The sequence below is a fragment of the Periophthalmus magnuspinnatus genome, chromosome 20 (genome assembly GCF_009829125.3).
Source record: "Periophthalmus magnuspinnatus isolate fPerMag1 chromosome 20, fPerMag1.2.pri, whole genome shotgun sequence".
NCBI classification, from domain to species: domain Eukaryota; kingdom Metazoa; phylum Chordata; class Actinopteri; order Gobiiformes; family Gobiidae; genus Periophthalmus; species Periophthalmus magnuspinnatus.
The window spans coordinates 9321312-9339544 of NC_047145.1; the positions used below are offsets into that span (position 1 = coordinate 9321312).

General features: G+C 37.4%; 1 protein-coding gene across 2 annotated transcripts in view; it reads right to left on the reverse strand.

Moving 5' to 3' along the window:
* The window catches only part of nrp1a (neuropilin 1a), a 125417-nt gene that overhangs the window by 40595 nt on the left and 66589 nt on the right, over positions 1–18233 (reverse strand). For both annotated transcript variants that reach the window (XM_033985773.2, XM_033985774.2), the window contains exon 7: positions 13790–13956. In XM_033985773.2, coding sequence (XP_033841664.1) covers positions 13790–13956 — 167 coding nt within the window. The remainder of the gene's footprint in view (positions 1–13789; positions 13957–18233) is intronic.

The following is an 18233-nucleotide window of genomic DNA, read 5'->3' on the forward strand; positions in this document are numbered from 1 at the left end:
ACTGCTCTTACAACAGTAGTAGTGTAGAAGTTGTAGCAGTAGTAACAATAGTAGTATTACAAGGTTACTACTACTTCTACTACAACTTCTACTACTACTACTACTACTACTACTACTACTACTACTGCTATTATTACTACCACTACTGCTACTGCTACTACTGCTGCAGTCACATGGTACACATACACTTTGATAGATTACTACTTTCCACCAGCAATGAAAAAACAATTCTATACAAAAATATTCTACCACTCTTACTACAACTACTACGACTGCTACTACTACTACTACCACCACCACTATTGCTACTACAGTGCTGTAAATAAACACTTTCATTGATTAGAACTGCTACAACTATACTTTCCACCAGGTGAAAAAATGTGTTCTATTACTACTACTACAACAACAACTACTACAGTAAAGTATAACAGAATAAATAAACTTTGATTGATTAATGCTACTATAACTACTTTCTTCCCCCAGATGAGAAAAACCAAATCCCCCAAAGAAAGAAGTGGGAATCATTAGCGGGCGATGATGGAGTATGAAAAATCACACAAATCCAACTATTTATGCAACTGAGTATCATTTGAAGACATGTATTATTCATGACAGCTGCATTTGTGACCATTTACCCGTCTGGTAAGCATCTGTGATATTACTATTCTAACACTTGTACTAATTCATTATAATTTCATATGTTTATTTTTAGTGATATTGTTTGCATATTCGCATGTACCTACAAAAATGTTAAATATTACTATTCCTACTCCGACTCCTACTACTAGTACTGTTAAGTGATATATAACTGAACTGGAAATATCAGAATGTTATCAACTTACTTATTCAACTGAAAATAATTCAAATTTATAATGATTTGAGCTTTTTAAAAATGTTTTTTTAATTTATAACGATAAATACAATACTACTCATACACCTCTACTACTACTGCTGCTATTACTCTTAGTACTCCTCCTACTACTCCTCCTCCTCCTACAACTAATACTACAGCAAACAAGTTGAATGTGGATACTACTACTACTCCTACTACTATTACTCGTCCTCCTCCTCCTAATACTAGAGCAAACAAGTTGACAGTGGATACTACTACTATTCCTACTTCTACTACTACTATTAATCCTCCTCCTTCTCCTCCTCCTCCTCCTCCTACTACTACTACTAGTACTACTACTAATACTAGAGCAAACAAGTTGACTGTGGATACTACTACTATTCCTACTTCTACTACTACTATTAATCCTCCTCCTCCTCCTCCTACTAGTACTACTACTACAGCAAACATGTTGAATCTGGATACTACTACTACTACTCCTACTAGTATATCCATTACCAGTGCTACTACTGTTGCTACTTTACTGTGATATAAAACCTGCTAAAGCTATTCCTACTACTCCTAGTAGTACTAATACAGCTACTACTGAAACCAACTATAGCTCTTACCCTGAAGTGCACCCACCTAAGGCCCATAGCTGATTTTCTATACCTCTACACCACCTGCACTCCTCATTGGCAATAACAGAAATCAGATTAGCAAACTACAATATACAGAGCCATAACCATAATAATACCAGGTGATGATTTCTTTCTGTATTGCTTCTATTGCAATAAAAGCACGTTATGAACCTCTAAATCTGGCTATAAGAACCTGCAGAGATAATAGATGGAAGATAATTCATCATAATAACACTCCCTGTATGGAAATATGGGAAAAAAATGGGAAAAAATGGAAATTAGCCTGCAGCTGACAGTGTGTAAGGTGCCCGAGTGACAGCCACTAATCGGCGATGCTACGGGGTTGACGAAATAACGCGGTTGGCTCCAGATTGAAAAAAAAAAACCTAGCTAGCATCTGTTCCCCATTTTACTACAGTCCGCTCCATTACCTGAAAGTGTAATTAATTCCCCTTTCATGAAAATTGTATTAGTGGAAATGTTAGCGGACCCGTGCACCGTGCCGGGGACCTTCCATTCATCACAATATCCATCTGACACAATGGGGTTTATTTTTAGCTCGGTGACACATCTTCAGTGAAGTTAAATTATGCATGGGTTCCACTGATCACTCTGTGCTTTAAGAAGAGCAGTAAAATATAACTACGACTAACGCTATGTTGAAATTTTAACAGGGCCATATTGTGCAAAATGTTTGGTTTCTTACTCAAAAAAATACCTGGATGAGTTTGTTTTTTTCATTCATGTTCCGCCTGCTGATGTCATGAGGTTGTGCCCGCCCTTTCCAGGAAGTGCTCCTCAATGTTTTCAAAGTTCAAACACCTTCACCAGATCATTTAAACTTCTGTATATCTAAATACAAAATACTGTAAAGCGTGTCCTAATGGCAGCGATTGCAATGTGCCCTTGTTTAGCTGCTCCACTCCACTCCATGCGCCTTCTGCTGGTAACAGTGGTGTTTAGTGTAGACAGAAAGTAGGGCCGAAGTACTTGTAAGCTTTTCTGTTTTCCATAAAGGACGATAGTAGCTTCGTTGGTAGAGTGTTTGTCCTTTGATCCCAAGGTTGGTGATTCAAATCTCGCTCTCAACATAAACATCACTGGTAGAGTGTCAGACCCATTGACCCTAAGGTTGCCGGTGTGATTCCAGCTGATACAGATGAACATTGGTGTGTGAATGTGCCTGTGAATGAGTGAGTGGTTGATGTACAGCTCATTGAGTGCCTTTGAAAGTGGAAAACCGCTGTATACCATTTACCATACATAAGCCTACCAATGCCAAGGATAGTACAAAATGGGTAAAGCGCCTTGCTAATTTACATAAAAACACAATACCCTCTTCAAGATTTGAACCAGCTACCTTCCCATTAGAGCTATTAGACCCATCAGAAGGCCACATGCATATATTACAACATATATTCTGATACAAGACTAAAGATAAACAATAGTGATACATATGTAGCCAACATTTATAGTCAATTTTAACTGCATTGATTAAAGCCTGTACCTGATTTTTACTGTCTTAAAAACATGAAAAACAGAACTAGTTAATTTTAAACAGTTTGCAGTCAAAGTTATCCCTCAGTTACCTTATACACTCTGAACATCCTAATTATTCACTGCAATGAGTTTATAAGGGCTTTTCACAACTCTCAAAGACCACATCAATGTTTTGCCGTCACCGTAAAGCTAAAAACAACTAGCATGCTAACGGTTCCTGATTATCGGACAATATTCAGTTTGCTCACATGGGTAAAAATGGGGTACGGGGCCTTTAAGTATAAAAAACACAAATGACTAAAAGTTTCTAAAAATACCGTTACAAATCCACAAGGCTTTCTTTAATTCATACTGTATCTATATCCCAATGTGGCATCGCGACGTGTAGTCCAGACGTGACATACCCGTAGGTCATGCACTTTTCATGCTCTCATAAGCATTACTCAGGCTTAGTCATGTGACGCCGTGGGCACATACACACACTCCAGACTACACAGAGTCTTAAGGATGACTCATGCAAAGGAAAAGAATATTTAGACGTTTCCTCTCAACGTTTCCTCCCTCTGTCTCCAGCTCTCATCAAACAAACTTCACAAGACAAGGCCAAGTCTGCGTTATGTTCAACGGCTAACGTGGTCTGTTTTACGTTCAAAGCTATTTTTATCTATTCAGGGTTTCAAAGAGCACTATAAAATGAAATTAAATGTTTAACTGACGTGAAATGATCAGACACACTTGTTGCATCTGCTTTTGGTGTTTCATTTAGTGCTGTTTTTAGCACAAAGTTTGACTCTACTCATTTCTTTCAGAAGTTATCATGGTTGGGTAGAAATGGGTCAAACACAGTTCAAAATTCAAAGTTACTTTACCTGAGTAACATTTTTGAAGAAACTGCACGTTTAAAAAATACATTTCTAGCCCTGTACCTTTTACTCGTACTTGACAATATAACGTATTTCAAAGTAAAAACATAGTTCTGACCATATGAAATTTGAAGGTTCATCTCTGTAACTTAAAGTAAAATTTAAGAAATTTCCTTTATTTGTAACTTCTGTATTCTAAAGGACACTTATTATGCTAAATTATACAAACTGTTTTGAGCTTTAAACACTTGGTTTCAAATTTGCCAGAATTGTGACGTCAAAAAAACTAAACAATAAAAAAAAAAAACAGAAATTGGAAAAAAAAATTTCTTAGTTCTCAAAGCTTACATTAACTTTTTTACTCATAATGCAAGTAGTATTCATAATAACACTTTCCTACTTGAATGATTACTCACTTCACTCGTTTTTCAACTTAAGTCATATTTATCTTTTTAAGTATTGGGCGCTACAGTATTTTAACATAGACCTTCATTGTTTGATCTCCACCTGCTGCGTTGGAATTCCCTCTGCCTCAGAAGCCAGACGTCTGCACTGAACTGAACTTTTTCCACCCTAAAAATGGCATCCTCTTGTTTTATTACATCACTCCATCAGTGTTTGATTTCCACTCGTCTTTTTTCAGCTCGCTCCACTCATGTGTGGATGCCTCTCTTCGTATTGATTTTCCCATTCTGAGCCGCGCCTGGGCACCGTCGGACGCTATTGTTTCCATCAGTGCGTCCACCGCTGATGATGTCAGCGGGGGACCCCTGCCAGCCACTGCACATTATCCTCCAGCTTCATCAGCGACACATAATTACTGTATTCAGAGTTGTAATTACTCATCGTGAGGCTATGAAGTCAGAAATCAGAAATCTTTTATCCTATAATACTGCTATGAGTACTACTACGGGGCTACTATTACTACTACTAACTGGCATTTAAACTTTTTCTAGCCTTTATCTAGTTTTGAAGTAGTTCTGAGATATTGAACTTTTAGTTTACTGACTCATAGAGCACAATGGTAAACTGTAAAGTAATACTACTACAAGTACTACTAAGAGGCTACTACAAATATTCCTGGTTAGTGGTAGGAATAGTTGGTCGAGCTGGTCTAGTTTAATTATAAGGTTCTGTGTTCTATGTAGTTTTGAGATAATGAGGTTTAAAGTTCTGACCACTATAGAGCACATGAGGAAATAGGTAAGTCATACTACTACAAGTACTACTACAACGGTACTACAACTATTACTACTACTACTACAAAAAATTGTTTCCAAATATGTATTATTGCCTTTATATTTTGTATTGGTATTATCATTTTTGACTGCTTCTTTTTCACATGATTTGCCAGATATTATTTCTGTCAGATGCCCTATTTGTCACTGTTACTGGGGTGGACAATGCGGGCGAATCTTGCCCAGGGACTTAAAAGTGGAATGTGCATTTAGCAAGATTTGAACTGACGACTCTCTGGTCTGAGGGCAAAGACTTACAAACTGCATCCCTGCTGGTCCCTCTAATTTTACTACTTACAAAATGTTGCTCTGACAGTATATTAAATTACACTTATCTGCACAAAGTGAATTAAAGAATTATTACATGTCATGAGAATTATATTTTTGTTTCAGTAATTTAAACTTTAGCAGTATAAACCTAACTAATAGTGACTTTGAAGATATAGAACATATGAAATAGTGAAAACTACTTGCACTTGCGTATTAAAATGTGCATGACAAACTACACTAAATGACGTTATTCCATATTCTGGGTTCATTCATCGCTCTACACTGCGGTGGGTCTTGGAAATGGGTCAAAAGCAAGACAATAGCATCAGAAAACAGTCACATCTTAGGCTAATTGGCAACATACTCAGATGAGAAGGAAAAACAGGAAATGTATGGTACGGCTTAGCGGGCTGTGCTAGCATGTGCTAGGTAAACACAGCGTCAGCTCAGTGGCGTTTTCCAAGAGGAAGTGTGCAATTAGTGGTTGTTTGGCTGGTCAGAGCAGCACGGCTAGGCTTGTTATCTTTGCTAAGTGCGCCAGGTTTCACTGTTTCCATGTTTCTCCACAAAAAAGGAAGTCGCGCTCTGTCAGTGGTAGACTTAACCTTGAGATTAGCATCAAGACAAATTAGCGCCCCAGGTAAACAAACATGGGTATTCTTGTGTCTTTCATGTTTCCGTGTGAACAAAAGGGGGTCAGTCACAGGAGACAAAAGAGTCACTAAAAAATGTTTTAAATGGAAAAAAAAGAAATTTAAAATAAAACATATGAAATAAAATAATAACCAAATAAAAACGTTATATTTTGTATTTATGTTTTGCGAGAAAAAAAAAAAAGATCTACACTCTGATAAGACCGAGGTTAGTTTGGATAATTTAGGAAAAACATATTCAACTGGTAAGAAAACTAAAGCCCCTGTACGTAACATTTTCTACGCAAAAATGTTTGCATGTATTTAAAAAAAAAAGTTTTTATTGCAATGTAAAAGCCGAAGTTAAATGCGTCTTTAGTCCAGTTGACAGACTTAACTTCGGCTTTTACTATGGATCAAACCTGGACGACTGAGGGATTACACAGACATCTTTTTATTGCATTGAAAAACTTTAAAAAAAAAAAAAAAAAAAAAAACATGCTTCCTTACTGTTAGGAAGTTTGCATCTCCACAAACCTGCTTCTCATTTGGCATGAAGGAGGGCCTCCTGCTGGTTTCCATGGAAATGTTGTTCCTTTGGCTATAATATAATATCTTACACAGTGTGACATAAAACGTATCAAAAAGTAACATACTGTACCTTCAGAGTATATTTTGCCTATGCTCTGATGAGTTTGTTGTGCTCGTTTTAATAAAGAAAAAATTTAAATTAAATGTACTAACTTGTTTCATTCCCAAATAGCCAACAAGGGAAAATATTGTTGAGGTAGTTCAACCTTTACACAATTTCAGCTATCAATGTCAACCTGCAGCCGATAACCTGTGCGGGCTGATAGAGTAATCCACCATGAAACATATGTACTGCTCATTGGCAAGAAGATTGAAGATAATGACAGGAGCCATTGCAGCTAAATTATAGATAGGATGCAGAGCGAAATCAGGCGAGAACTGCTATCTGTGCTCAGCCATATGGAATATCGCTACTGTATATTACTGGCTAAAGAGGCTTTCAGGTATTGACAGTGGGCTTCTCTCAAAGACGCGGTAAATTATTCATGCGTGTGCGATCAATGGCCCAGGACAGACACACTCAAGGCTAGCTAGCATTGCCAGCGTAAACTGTACAGTCTCCCATGCAGTCATATCCTGTCTGCCAGTTTCTGAAAGCCATCGCAAACATTATGTCAATCGGCCCTAGAATCGTCCCCTGTGGAGCACCTTATATAGAGTTTCAGCCACCAGGGGCAAATGTGGACTTGAATTTACCCGACGTGCAGAGTTCATAAAGCAAAGACAGTCTAGTCAGGGGGTAAATGTGCATTTATAATTCATGAGCATTGCAGTTTGTCAATTTGGCTAAATGTAAAAGATAATACAGTAGAAAATAAAAGCTTTTTGTTACAGTAGGATTAATATTAACATATTTTTCACAATATAACATAGGTCTATTTTAATGAAACAGGGGCAACACTACTTGAAGGTACAATAAGTAACATTCTGGAGCTGGGATGTGACGTGCAAATGGTTAAAACTATATTTTGGAACATTTTCTATGAAGATCAATCATTTTAATATCATTCTGTGGAAGATTATAGCCAAAGGAACAACATTTCCATGGAAACAAGCAGGACGATGTTTGTGGAGTTGCAAGTTTTTCAGTTAAATTAAAATAACCAAATAAAAGGCTAAAAAGCTATTTACTGTGGCATTAAAATGCTGCTTTTGCCCAGTATTCACACTGTTTATTGACCTAATTTTCATAGGAATGGCACAGGGGTCCCAAGCGAACCGTGGGATGAACTATCTTCCAAGGAAGTACGGCAGGGTTAGGACCTGGGACCAGCTCATGGTCCTCCACACCGTCACTGTTGGACCAGCAGCACGACAGTTGTGGCAAAACATAAATAGTGCAAACCTCGTAAAGAAAGACATTTCTTAATAACATTTATTAATAAGACTGTTACTATTACTTCTATTTTTTGTTACAGATATTCAAAGCTGAGGGCCTTGAATATCTATTTTCTCAATACATTTGCTGGGGTAGAAATAATTTATTTTCATACTTTCATGTATTATATAAGTCTGTTTAAAATTTCCCCTTTATACAAGCCACATGTAGCTTTACCACTATTGTCACATCTCTCATTTGGCTTGGAATAAAATGAAAGGAGACAAAGATGGAGAGAGCGAAGGAGAGATGAAAAGAGAGAGAGAGCCCGCTGTACGTCCCTCTTTGGGTAATTAGATTGCTGTGGTTGTGCATTGAGTGCCGGGTTAGCCAGGTCATTAATCAGGCTGTGTGGAGATGGACAGATGTCCTTTGAGCAGCCAATAATCCTTCAGAAACAGCCTTTCAAAGCCCACCACTGCTTTGTAGCCCTCCCAACATTCTCCTGAACAAGCGCAGGGTCGATTTGTGTACTCTCCCTCCAAATGTACTCATGTTTTTTTCTATCATTCACTTTGAAGCTTAAGAGGATGAACAGCGAGGATCAGAGCAGCCAAATTAAATGAAGCCCTTGGACTTAAAGAAGTTTTCCAAATAGGGTGAATTGGGTGACTGCTCTAAGAAAATATTTATCTGAAAGTGACCGTACCCGATTTTTTCCTGTGTATTTGAGGGAAAACAGATATATTGTATAAGCATATCTTAAAGAAGACCTATTGTGCTTGTGTCTGCTATATAGTTATAATCGATGACACCTGTGGATCATTTTGTTATAATTTGGACATTTAAAATCACAATATTAATCTAAAATGATAAAAGAAACAAGTCCACTGATTCAGCGTTAGAAAACTGTCCCCAGTGGATGCTGACGTCGCCGTGAACGTCATCTCAACAAACAGCCATTAAGTTATCGCCACCTCCGATGGATAGCTTCAGATCAAGCTAGTGATTAGTGGATTTATTTTTTCATATGTACCAAAATGACTATTCTCTTAAGCGTATCACCAATTAAGAAAATAAAATTGGAGCGCATAGAGAGCAGTGGGTGTATGCCAGTGGTTGATCGGCCAAATGGCATCTTGAAAACAAACAATTAAAAATTGCTCAAACATGCATGAGTCACTCTAAATACAACTATGGGTGAGTAAATGGTGAGGGGAAACAACTTTAATATGTTTAAAGCCTTTAAAAAGCTCTAAAAAGTCAATTTTGCATAATAGGTCTGCCCTCAAATTGAAGTTTGAGAGAATAAATGTTGCGAAGAAAAGTACAAAAATACAGGAAGTAGTCTGTCTATAATTATAAAATGTGAATAATTATGATGTTCAGAATGCATAAAGGAAGTGAGGAATAACTTAGAACTATTCTATTTAAACTGTTTGCAGTAGTCCAGTTTTTCACATTTTGAAGAAATCAGGTACATTGCCCTTAAGTTCAGTGCTCTCTATGGGTTGTAGTGCAAGAGGGTTATACAGCAGGAGAGGAAAGGCCAGACAATGGTGACTTTGCAAGTGCAGTAAACATGTTTACAACAAGCCCATACAAGAGAGCTACTGATGGAAATTGCAATTAAGGGCTAAAGTTAAGTATTATTATTTTGGACATGACTCATTCACTATTATGCAACATCGACTTTTCAGAGCTTTTAACGATGTTATAGTTATTTCCCTTTCTCATTTACCCTTTCACCATTGTATTTAGAAGGATTCTTGCATGTTTGAGCACTCTTTAAGTACTTATTTCCAAGACGTCATATTGTTGATCAACCCCCGTCCACTGCTCTGTACTTACCTTGTTCTCCAATTAAATTTTCTTAATCTGTGTTAAGCGTAGGATTCAGCAGTGTCGCCTAGTAATTTTGGTACAAATGGAAAAAATGCACTAATCGCAAGCGTGATCTGCAGCTATCCATCAGAGGTGACGACTCTTTGTTGTGATGATGTTCACGACATCATCTCCCACTGAGCACTGCAGTTTTCTAATGTGGAAGTCAGTGGACTTGTTTCTTTTATTAAGTTATTTTATATGAATATTGTGATTTAAAAAGACCAAATTATAAGCATGTCTTCTTTAAAGGTCATTTTGGACTGTTGACTACAAATATTTTGTCAGAGTAAAGATGGTAGACTCAGTTAACTTGTTAGTGGATAAAGGTTCAGAATGAGACTAAGCCAAGTATGAAAAAGGACGATTTGGGGATTGTAACAGGACTAAATTGAAACTGCAGGGTGAACCAGGACTAAACTATGAACTAAACTATCAACTAAATCAGAACTAAACTAAGACTAAACTGAGTGTAGGACCAATCAAGAACTATACCAGCCCTAATCAAGAATTAGACCAATACTAAAAACTGACACTAAAACTGAATTAAATTGGTCTGCACAAGGACAAAGCTGGGATTGTGACAGGACTGTGACTGAACTAGACCTAAACTGTATCAGACTCACTAAACCGTCATCTGCATCAAAACTAAACAGGATAACCATAGCTGAACCAGGGCTGAAACCAGGACTAAAGTGTGGCTAAACAAGTCTGAATCAAGACTAAACCAGACCTAAATAGAATCAGGAATTAACTAGGAGTAAACCAGTACTAAACCAGGATTTATCCATCCCAACGCAGACTAAACCACGATAACAAGATGGATGATATGAACAAATCTGGATTGAGCCCATCCACACATAACCACAACATAAAACCAAAACAAACTGAACACCACAAATGAACAAGTCAACTTTTGTGGAAAACGCTAATTTGCTTCTATGACAAATGATCATAGAATTTAGAAAGAAACGACCAGATTACTATGCAAGAGACAGTGTGCTAGGGTGATTTGTTCGTGCCGCTGGGCAGTTCAGGCTTGTTGCTTTGCCGTGGACATCCCTAATTTAACAGCTCTGAAGAATTCCACTCTTTTTTTAATACCACTTGTGATAATTAGACCTCAACCATTTCGAGAGCACGTCGTCAAGTACGTCTCTCTCATCGCAAAACATAAATTATGGGATAGCTGCGGTGCTTGGATCCTCTGCCGGGCTTCGAAATGAGAAATTAGAATCCGAGACAAAAGAGCCATTCGAGTGTTTTGATGGGATTAGCATCGGGGAAACGAAGCTAGCCCATTAGCGATCCGTCTCCTTGGAAATTTGGGTTTTAGTGCCAAATCAAATCTGCGATATGATCAATACGCAGAGGGTAGAGAGGGTCAGGAGTGGTGGCAAATTATGGTGCTTCTGCAGTAATGTGTGCTGACAGAGCTAGGTACGGTTTAACAGATACTTTGGCTAAGAGAGGCCAGTCAATGGTGCTGATATAGGTAGCCAGTGAGGTTTGCAAATCTGGTATATCTGAAGAATACAATACATTAAAACAATTACAAAAAATGCAATATCTGATCTGATGTCTGATGATCATGCTTTGCCTGGAATGTACCTCAATATGGCTTTAAATTTAATCTCCATTTACACAAGCATGATGATGCCGCCAGGCCAAGTTATGGGTCAGATCTATGGTTGCTTAAAGTAAGAATGCATGTTTTACTTTTTTGTTGCATATAAAAACGCAAGATCGATACATTTAATGCTTTATTGCGGAACATTCCAGGCAAAACAATAACATTTTAAAGCTGACAGCAGGTGGCAGCATGTGCAACCACTTTGTCACACTTATTGTTATTAGATCTGAACAAAATTATTAACATTCTACTGACTTTGAAATGTTTTACTTTGTCAAAAAGGACAGCTGACATCTTTCAAACTTCCGCATCCATGTTGGAACATCCTAAAACATTCCTGTTCTCATCGTAAAAATATTTGGACAATGGACAATAGCTTTTCCCACCTATGTTGAAACCACGCAATAGTGTTAGCATAGGAAACAGAAAAAATTGTCATGTGCCTTCCGGATGCATTTGAACTCCAGCTTATAGTTCCTGTTTCGGACAATGTGGAATTCGTCCGCACCCCCATTCCCACCCGTAAACCCAAAAGACACACAAAACACTCCAGCTGATTGAATTAGTCTGAGAGAGGAACCAGGGCTCTTCGAACAATATTTTCATTGCAATAATAAAGGAAAAAGCTTGCTTACAGCACTCCCAGAGCAAATATTTGGCACGGGGTCAGTTCTATTATTTATCCCTGGAGGACCAAAACCAGGGCCAAATTTTTTTTTCCGGTGAAGGAGCGGTGCAGAAAAACAAGAGAAAAGGAACAACAGTGAAGGCATTTACAAGGCCAGAGGCTCCAAGTTCATAAATCAACAAACCAATGGAGGACATGGGTTGGATTTGAGGTTAGAGTTGTGAGAATTAAATCTCTGGGACTGTAACTTCTTTTTTTGTGTGGAACGAATGCGTAAAATTGTGTTGTTTTTTTAATAATTCTTAAATTTGTCCAGTCTGGACAAGTGTCTGTATAAGGCTGCATAAAATATCACATTCAAAACAAAACTGCTATTTGAAATGACACAATTATCAAATCACAAAGGCTGCAGTTATTTTGTTTAATGTCCTCTGCAACAAAATGCCAGGTATTTTTAGAGAAAAAACAAAAGTTTAAACAAAGATTACAAAAACATGTTTGAAATTCTGTATTAGTCCTCTCTCAAAATATGCTTAAAATTTAGTTTATAATTCACTGTGAACTAAATCCTGGTTTTTATCTTATTTATAATATTTTATCAGTAAAAATAAAAATTAGATTTTTTTTTTTCCAAAACTGTGAGTCGGTCTTGCTTAAGTTTATACTTTTATATTACTGATTCTAGCGTTAGGCCTGTCACAATATTTACTATATTGACTTATCGTTCAATATATGTTAAATGGAACATTACTTTTTGGGGGTCAGTATTTATCGTGGAGGAATTTTTTTGAGTGGATAATTCTAATTCAGAGTTATCACCAATATTTTCTTAAGCAATAAATCATACTTCAAAATGTGTTATAGTGGCAGGTCTACTTCGGGCCATTTTGCCTTTTTTACTACTAGGTTTTGAGGTTCTACTGGTTTACACCACTATAAAGTCTGACAGAAATTACTTAAATATATCAAAATAATAAAATTTACTTGTATATTCCTCATTCCAAATCCACAAATTTCTCATTATAATTTCAATCATTTTACTTGACGATTTTGAACATTCATAACACTTTGATTCAAGGACATCAAACTACATCTATTTCCAGGCCCCTTTACTTGTGATGGCAGCAAGAAGTTTAAAATAGTATCTACCAATTGTAAAGGCAGATCGTCTGACAGAGCGGGACTCCCTCACTGTCACTGTGCCGTGGTGGAGGTCCAGGAGGATGGATGGGCTTTGTCACTGTACAGGTTGAGTAATGACAGCAAACATCAGCGCGTGAGAAAGCTGCGGGCCACACTCAGAGGGCCCCTACTCCTTACAAGCCTCCACCGATCTGACTCACCTCCACACACAGCTGCTGTCTGGATGACTTTTACTATATTTACTTTACTTTCTTATACTATAATGTGTTTCTACCGTCCTCCAAAATGTTGCTTTCTCTGCCTAGTCGCAATATCCTGTTTTCAAGACACAAAATGAGTAATTATTTATCTACCTGGCTTGTTCATAGACCTAAAAACCCTCACATCACGATCATTCATATGGAGAATTTTTTTGGTAATTGAATTTGGATATTTCAGATTCCAGGTTTATGATAAAATGTTATTATTGGCAGCAACAGAAACATCAGCCTCCACAGCATCTCCATCCCTTCACTGGCTGAAGTTCTACTCTTTTTTTACTTTCAATTCCATCTTTCAATCACTCTAGTGTCCTTTCAAGTCTATAGATACTTAAAGCATCCATAAAGTTCCTTACCTGTATCCACTCTTTGTTGGAGTCTTCGGCCGGGGTCCATGCGTTCTCGTAGTAGTTGAGTCGGGAGCGCTCCGGGGACCAGCTGGGGTTGTACTCGGACGAAGCAATGATCTGGTCCGATGTGATTTCTCCTGATTCCATCCCTAAAGGATCACTGCAGTCAAAGTCTACAACAAATTGTAGAGAAGAGAGAAGAGAATTTTGAGAATTCAATCACTAGTATCGAAACTAGACAACTACCAATACTGAGAAAAAAATCAATAATATGACTGTTCCTGAATAGTTTTAGAAAGAGCTGGATCTTTTTTTATCAGAACTAGTGTACGATCATAATGAAAATCACTTTCATCTCTGCACTGTATTTCCTATTTTATAGCTTAAATATTACTTAAAAGTATACAATTTTTGTTTGTTTTTTTGGCTGCACAGAAAATGGTTGGATTAGGTCTGCTGCCCTCTGCTGTAAACAATTGGAAGTTAACAATGTTGAAAAGTGAAATTAGCAGCACAGCTAATCAACAAGAAGAATGAGCCGTACAAATCAGAATACAGGGCCCAACAAAGATGTTACGAACTTTAACAAAGCAATTCCTATTTTATATAATATTTTGTAAAACTCTTTATCGCTATGGAAACGTCCACATTTTTAATCAATGTAAAACCCACGTATAGAGAGCTGAAAGTAACTGATTTTCAACCTCACCAAACCATATTACTTAAACATGCTTGAATGAAACAAAACGTAATCCTGCTTAATGCATATATATTTACCACATTATAACATGGTTGACAGCTCATAAAAGTCAATTTTGCACAACAGATTTCCTCAATGTGCAAAAACATTCCTCCTGTGTCCTCTGGAAGATTCTCAGGAGACGAGGACACCACACGACAGGCACTCAGCACATAAGCCACGCTTCACTTCACATTTCTATTTCCAGACTTTTCCTGCCACTGTTTTGCATTAAGTCATCCAAATGTCTTTATCAAACATTTAAGAGTTCACATCTATATTAAGCGCTAACATTGTTTCCATGCAATTTTATTATTTTTTTTCCCCATCAACTGCTAGTGTTGCGTTCAAGTCCCCATGGAAAGTTTATATATTTAGCACATGGTGACTCTTTTTCCCCTAGCTAGGTCTCTGGGGGGACTTTTGGTATGTGGTTTTAGTATCTAGTTTTGGAGGCCTGGAGATATTATTGAGATTAATTTCACAGTATGGCATTAAATGTATGTAGAATTTATTCAATTGTGTTTTTTATTGCCAAAAATTACATAAAAACATGCTTATAACTTTATAATAGGTAGCGTTGTCTAAAACTAGTATCAAAATTAGATACTCAATGCTAAAAAAGTCTCAATCATGATAGAAATCAACCTTTCCTGAATATCTTTAGAATGATCTTGAGCTGTGTCAGAACATTGACCACTATGGAACATACCTGGACCACTGATATAAGGCCACATGGTAATATAAAAGAACGATTTAATGTCGAAAATCACATTCTATTGTCTAAAGAAAGCTTTTTTAAAATTGTAATTGTGGTATCGGAATTGCTACGGTGACTCTTCTCCTCTAGCTTGGTCTCTGGGGGGACTTTTGCCACATTTTAGTATCTAGTTTTGGAGGCTATATATCTTTCTCAATGTGAATACCACCAGAGAGGAACAGCGGCTTTGGTTGTTTGCGTTGACACGGGGCAGTCGTCGTAATGCATCCCCAGTCGACCCCTCTGGCTGTGAGGAGCAAATTGGGTCAGAAGAGGGCTGGGGGGGCCCTAGTGATGCTCCAGAGGTCAGACGTAGCGACACCGGCACAGACACTATCGGAGAGAGGTATGGAAAAGACGACGTGACCCGGAGCGGAGGGCAGGGGTGGAACGTGTGTGAAAAGCCACATTTGTGTCTATTGATTATGGGTTATTGTTTCTGCAGATGGCGCAAATAGTCAGAGGCAGTTTTTCGGATGCAAGAAGTAACAAGAAACCGCTGACCGCAAAGCAATAACTTCAACTCGAAAGCTTACAGTGAATGTGACACTCTTGTCCAAGCTAATATTACTAAGAATTGTAAGTATTTAAAGGCCCTGTATTTTTTTTTTTCCATCTATTCGAGCTAAATGTGTCCCAGTACAGATATATTGTATGAGCAGTTTTTCAGGTCAAAATAAGTCTGCTGTGTTCTGCCTGCATCTGATTACAAGGTGTTTTATTGTCCCAAATCAGGAAGGGCACAGTTAGCATGCATAATAGTTGTTTTTAGTTTTACCGTGACAGTAAAACTCCGCACTGGCGTCTAAAAGTTGTGCTTATAAATTCATCTTGGTGAATAATTAGGATGCTAGGAATGCATAAGGTAAAAAGGTTAAAAGGTTAAAATGAACTAGCTTTGTTTTGAAGACCGCAAAAAACAGATACAGACCTTATATTTAACAAATTTTAACAATAAATGAATATATATATATATATATATATATATATATATATATATATATTTTATCAATTCAAAAATTCAAATACTTACACTTAGAAATATAAATTGTAGACTAAAATTGTATAAGATTTACCTTGTGAGCAGAATTTAGCAAGTAAGGTAAACTGTCATCCGTTGCCTGAATGACAGTGGCTAATTAGGCCGTTATAAGTATGTCCTGATAGACAGCCAGGGGCCATTTTCAAATTGGCTCTGGGTAATTATTAAAATGCTATGTCACTAGTTAATTACATTCTTGCATAGTTAATGAAAACTATGGGTGTATAGGACATACTAATATTACTAAATTGTAATTGAAATTGTAATGATGTATGGTTAATTAGCCAGCTAGCTTAAAAAGTTACGTTCAGGCTCTTAGAATTTTAGTTTTTTCATAGGTCTACACGATCATAAATAAAATAGGGGATTCTGGTGGGCCTATATTAAAGTGATAGTATGTAACTTTCTGGACGTGGAAATACAACTGCATGATTCTATTGAGATAGTGAATTAAAACCATACTTTGTAACATTCTCCACTGACATAGATGAGTTTTATGCCATACTGTGGAATATTATAGCCATAGGAACAACATTTACATGGATATAAGAAGGAAGAGGTCCTTATCTAGGCCGAATGGGAGTCAGGTTTGTGGAGATGCAAGCCCGCAAAGAGTAAGGACATGTTCTTAAGTGCAATAAAAATATCCATAATGAAAAAATATATATATTTTTAGTTTATTTCTTGGCAAAAAAGTGACTTATTGTGGCTTTCAAGTTTGTTAAAGTGAATTGGCCAGCTAACTTTCAAGCAATGTCTTAGTAAACCTGTATGCATTATTACTATTCATCATGATTTAGTTTTATTTATAAATGGACAACCTAGCAAGACCTAGCTAATTTTTAAGTTCCACTCACTGTCGGATTTCTTTGTACAGAATGTTTGACAAAAAAGTAAAAATCAAAATCCATTCTGAACTACTGTTTCAACCTCCCTGTACCTGAATATGGCAAACAGATGGAGGACACAGAACAAAAATAAAACTGCAATGTAGCTACAAGTTGTGAGCTCCCCAGATGGCCGCTCCATCTGCCTCTCAGCCAACACTCTTGTCACTGGCTGCGTTTTCAGCATTGTCTCCCTGCATATGTCCACCGTCATCTCCAGATCCTCCATGTTAGTCTGCTGACATAACCGTCTCGCACCTCTCCCACTCACAACAGGGCCCGTTCCAGTTTTGTGGGGGGTGCGAGATGTTTGGGGGCCACTCGTTAAGTTGATCCATAACTAGTTTATCTTTTACATTCCAATATTTAACTTAACGAATTACGCTAACATTTCCAGTTGCTTGTTATAATATCTTCAATTGCATAAAGTAATTCTATCTGCATTATTTAAAAGTACTATTTTGTTTTAAAGATGACCTACGTAACTTTTTCTGCTGTCTGGTCCATCCCCTGCTTGTTTTCAAGGAGATATGATTGCTTAGCGTGGAATGGTCCATAGTATGGCATTACTGGCATTACAAACTTATCTATCTCCGTAGAGACAAGCAGTTGACGAGGTATTTTACATTTAATGCCATACTGTTGAATATTTCAGTTAAAGCTATCGCAACTCCAACTATTTTAATACAAAATAGCACTTTAAATAAATAAAAATGACGGCTCGTGTTTTAAGTGTTTTAAGGGGCTCGTATCTCTGATGAATAGTGAATATCTAGGAACAACCTTGTAAAAACTACTTGGCTAGTAAATTTTTTTGCACTAAAACCGAAATCATTTGCACTACAGTTTGATGAGACAAAGGAGGCACTTGTTTAGCCGCTAAGTAGCCTATCTATCGGATCATGTGGGCTACCGACCGAAGCCAAACTGATAGTGGATTGAGATAGAGAGGGTGGTATGTGGATGTGTGAGGGCTTCGATTGTACGGGAGGAGAGCGAGGAGGAACGGTGCAAGAAACAAA